Source organism: Muntiacus reevesi, chromosome 13 (assembly GCF_963930625.1).
Source record: "Muntiacus reevesi chromosome 13, mMunRee1.1, whole genome shotgun sequence".
NCBI classification, from domain to species: domain Eukaryota; kingdom Metazoa; phylum Chordata; class Mammalia; order Artiodactyla; family Cervidae; genus Muntiacus; species Muntiacus reevesi.
In genome coordinates, this window is record NC_089261.1 from 68107153 (window position 1) to 68112186 (window position 5034).

The 5034-nt window shown below is 41.1% G+C and overlaps 1 protein-coding gene across 1 annotated transcript; it reads right to left on the reverse strand.

The window, feature by feature from the left end:
* Positions 1-2880: 2880 nt before the first annotated feature.
* LOC136145501 (endogenous retrovirus group K member 13-1 Env polyprotein-like) lies at positions 2881-4564 on the reverse strand. Its single transcript, XM_065903810.1, is given in 3 exon segments — positions 2881-3468; positions 3470-3931; positions 4151-4564. Coding segments are annotated over 3 exon segments (1386 nt in total). The 3' UTR covers positions 2881-2958.
* Positions 4565-5034: the final 470 nt, after the last annotated feature.

Sequence of the window (5034 nt, forward strand, 5' to 3'; positions counted from 1 at the left end):
CACAAACTGGGAGACATCTTGCAAACCACATATTTGATAAAAGATTTGTACATCAAAGATCTCTAGAACAACCCCAGAAGAAATGGGTAAAAATCTGAACAGATATCTGACCAAAAAAGACGTACATATACTAAAAATCATACAAAGATATGCTCAACATCATACACTGTTAAGGAATTGCAAATTAAAATCATGAGATATCACAGCACACATTTAAGACTGCTAAAGTTCAAAAATATGACAATCTCAATTCTTGAAGGTGAGGAACAACAAGCTCTCCCTCATTGCTTGTGGAATGCACTTTGTAAGGCACTTGGGCAGTTTTTCCAAAACTAAACAAGACTCACTTTGGGACCTCTCAAGTACAAATGGCACTTGCCATTGGCACTTGCTATCTACCTCTACAAGAATTAAATAATGTGCTGTTGCAACTGCTGACCTTCAACAACCCTTGAAAGGAGTTCAGGTGGAGAGCAGAAATGAGGCACTCCATGCTTGGGGAAAAATTGCCAGAGCAGGTCTTCAGATAGTTAGATTATTTTCAGGAGCTGATTTTATGAGCCCAATTCTTGTATATCTTCCCATATCTAGAAAAGCACTAAAATCCTTCATGGTGATGACTGTTCCTCATGACTAGCAAAGCTTCACAAGAATAGTAGAAAACTTCTGGAAAAAATGTGCCTGATTGCATGTATCCCTTCTTCACCAAGGTCACATATATGCAGACCTTTCTCCTCTGCCTCTTTGGAGTAGTTCCTCAGAACTATCTGAGGTACTTTCTCCTGGACGTAAGTCCTTATTTTGCCCCAAATAAAACTTAACTCACAACTCTCACATAGTACTTTTTTTTTTTTTAAGTCAACAGATCCAACAATCGTGCTTTCAGTATTCTGGCAACTTCTCTGAAAATCTATGTCCAAATGCAAACAAAGATGCAATTACATACAGTAGTACTATTCATAATTGCTAAAAACTTGACAAAATTAGGATATCCTTCATTAGGTGAATGCATAGGCAAAGTGGGGTACATCGATTTCAAGGTGATTAGAATATACCACCCCAAAATTTGTCTGATAATAAGGATTGTTTTAATCTGATTAAAAAAAAGAAATTTAGAAATATGAGAATGCTCTTCTGTGAAGGATATTTACAATAGGAATATCTTTCATAACAGCATGTCCCTCCTTCAGTTCAGTCTGATTCTGCTACCCCATGAACTGTAGTATGTTAGGCTTCTATGTCCATCACCAACTTCTGGAGCTTCCTCAAACTCATGTACATCCAGTTGGTGATGCCATCCAACTGTCTCATCCTCTGCCATCCCCTTCTCCTGCTTTCAGTCTTTCCCAGCATCAGGGTCTTTTCCAATGAGTCAGTTCTTTGCATCAGGTAGCCAAAGTATTGGAGCTTCAGCTTCAGCATCAGTCCTTCCAATGAATATTCAGGACTGATTTCCTTTAGGATTGACTGATTTGATCTCCTTTCAGTCCAAGGGACTCTCAAGAATCTTCTCCAACACCACAGTCCAAAAGCATCAATTCTTTGGCGCTCAGCTTTCTTTATTGTCCATACATGGCTACTGGAAAAACCATAGCCTTGATTAGATGGACCTTTGTTGGCAAAGCAATGTCTCTGCTTTTTAATATGCTGTCCAGGTTGGTCATAGCTTTTCTTCCAAGGAACAAGCATCTTGAGTCAGTGGTAAAGAATCCACTTGCCAAGGCAGGAGACACAGGAGACATGGGCTCAATCCCTGGGTTGGGAAGGTCCCCTGGAGAAGGAAATGGCAAACCACTCCAGTATTCTTGTTTGGGAAATCCCATAGACAGAGTAGCCTGGTAGGCTACAGTCCTTAGGTTCATGAAGAGTCAGATATTCCTGAACATGCACACATGTCCTTCTTTGCACCAGAAATAGAAGAAGGACTAAATCTCAAGTAACTCATCACTGCAGAAGCCCTGACTTAAATCTGTAAACAATCATACCCTTGTTTACCCTGCTTTGCATAATATACTACCACAACTGGCATCCCCCCTTTCCCAAGGTCTTCTTTTGTTTTTATCTGACTATTTATATTTAAGGTGATAGCTGGCTATTTCTGGGAGTAACTCAGTTTTTCTGGGTAGTTTCCTTGTACATGCTATTAACTTCTTTTTTTCTCTTAGTAATCTTTTAATACAAGGGGGTTCTCAACCGAGAACCTAGGACAGAGTAAATATTGTTTTTCCTCCTATACACATAAAATGAAATGCTACTCAGTAATAGAAAGCAGTGAACTATCAACCAATGGAAACACCTGGATAAATCTTCAGCGTATACCGTTAAGTAAAAGAATCCAGTATGAAGAGGCTTCACACAGTATGATCCCATTTATAACATACTGGGAAAGGCAAAGCTACATAGATGGTAAGCCAATCCTGGAGTGGGGGGTTTGAAGTGATACTATAAAATGGATAACTGTCACTATGCATTTGTCTAAGACCATAGATTTGTATAGCCCAAGGGGTCATGCCGGACCAGCCGGGAGATTTCAGCGAGCAACACGACGCGTTCCTTTAGGCTAAGAAATAAAGAGACAGGACAGATGGGGTCGAGAGGATCGCTGCAGTCAACGATGCTCCTTTATTTCTCTAAGCTTCATTTATACTTAAACCAAGAAGGAGGCATCACAAAGAAAATTCTTCCCCATGTACATCATCTTAAGATAACAGTAATTAGAACTCTCACTAGGCGCCAGAGCACAGGAATGGCATCCTGATTTAGATTAGGGGTAATCGTAAAAAGGCTGTCTGTCTGCGTCCTGTGTGCATTCAAGGCTTACTAGTGTTGTGTTTATCTTTGGATAGTAAATTCAGAGGGGTGGCGGGACAGAGAGCTATGTCCTTGAAGGAACCCTCGATAATCAAGGCAGCTCCCAGAGTCAGCTCTTTCAAGCCGCTCCCCGCAGCTCCCCCTCTTTTATTTAGTAAAAGGGCACGCCTGATTCTTTTGGCGTAAGTAATTACTGTGTAGGACAGCCTTGATGTCCCACAACTCTGTAATGAATTTCTTTATGATACAAGGAGCAATGCACACAAAAAGCGCAAACACTAGGAGCACAGCCATGACCCCTGAAAAAAGATGCCAAAGTGAGGTAATCGAAGGAAAATTGGAAAACAAACTGTTAACAAACTCTTCAGCATTTTTTGCCAAATCCATACTAGTCCGAGGAGCATTTTCTATATCAAGAATTTCCTGATGAATTTGTAATAGATCCAAGGAAATGTTTTCATTATACCAAATACCATCTAAATGTAATTTTATCTTATTCCAAGGGGTCTCAGTATTATTATAAATTTTTGGAGTTACACAGATCCAACGATAATTAGCATGACATCTAATTTTTGTTCTCAGCTTTAACCCTTGCACTTCTTCTCCCAAAAATCTTACTGCATCATAAAGCGCATTTAGCCTATCCTCTAATTTTCTTTTTTTTTTTTTCTAATTTTCTATCTATATCTTCTTGAACTCCTAAGGCTTTTGAAGTGTTCTTTGCCAAATCATCTACAATATTAGCAGTATGCACAGATTGAGCTAAAGATACAGAAGCAGTAACAGCAGAAGCAATCAAAGTTATAAGAGTTACTACTCCTAGAATTATTAATCCTATCCCCCTTCGTGGCCTAGCAAGGACTGTACGCACTCTTTCCCATAGTTCAAGCCCAGATTCTTCATACCAGGGCTCAGTAAGATTTACAGGCAACATAACAAAAGGTGGTTGTTTAACTATTAAGACTCCAGAATTATTTCTTATTCCTCGAATGCAATTGGTTAGGGTACAATTAAAACAATGAATATAATATTGACTATTTTTCTTAGTAAGATTTACAGAACCAGCAATAATCATAAATGGATAAGGTACACAAGTCCGAGGATATCTCCAGGTTGCATTCTAAAAAAGTCCACCTTTAACCTTTTCTCCAGTCTGCAGGAAGGATCCGCTTGTTTCAAAAGCGGCCAGCAACTTCCAGACCTCAGTTTGATAAACAAGGGTGCCGCCAAGATTCCAAATTCTCGCTGCAAACTGTCTGTTACTTTCCTTTCCGGGGTTTCTCTCTGAGTCTGGCGACCAGTCTCACAGTGAGTGTGTGCTGTTAGGAATAGAACACACCGTAGCAGTCTCATTCCGGCAGAGTTTCCATGGCACCGCTATATGTTTCCCTTTTTGCCCCAGGCCACAGAATGGGATATCCTGGGGTCCCGTTCCGTTGCGTCGCTGTGCATGCCCTGGGAGCTTGGTCACACCAGGAATATCCACACTCCAGCCAGTGCTGTAATCAGAATATCCAACATCTGTAACAGTGAGACAACCTGAAACATTATGATTTCGGAAAAAGCACATTGGTAATTGTGAAGAGGATCCAGTATAAGAAATGTTGGCATTCTGCGGAAAAATATGTTTATCAGAAAACCCCCCCAAAAGTACTGTGTCATTCACATACACAGGAACAGAACTCATTTCCCATCCAACAGGCTGCAAAAGAGGGGGATCAGGAACATATGCCCAGAAGACATCAGCATTCATGGAACTTATCTGGTTTAAAAGGAGTAATAAAGAAATTAATATACTAGTAGGAGAGGCGGGGGAAGGGTTTGGAGCATTCTCACATGCCATCTGTAACAGGGCCTGTATCTGCTGAGCTGTCGGCAGCGGGACCGTCTCCTGGATTGTGAGCTGTCTCATTCGCTCCACCAGTGACCTCCTCCGCCGTGCGTACCAGCCTTTCCGGGAGCCAGCGCGGCGCTTCGGCATTCTGCGGGAAAACACAAACATGACCTCTCCCCCATGTTAGAACTGGATCCGGCCCATGCCATCTGCCTTCCAGCGGGTCTTTCCACCTGACTAATGGCCGAGCCTTTTTATTGTCATAGTGCCAAAAACGTTGAGCTGCTGATTTGCCATCCCGGTCAAGACTTAGAAAATTCAAAATGAATAAGGCATGGCTGAGGAGATTGTTAGAAGTAATAGTATACAAATTCCCCCTTTTTAATTTT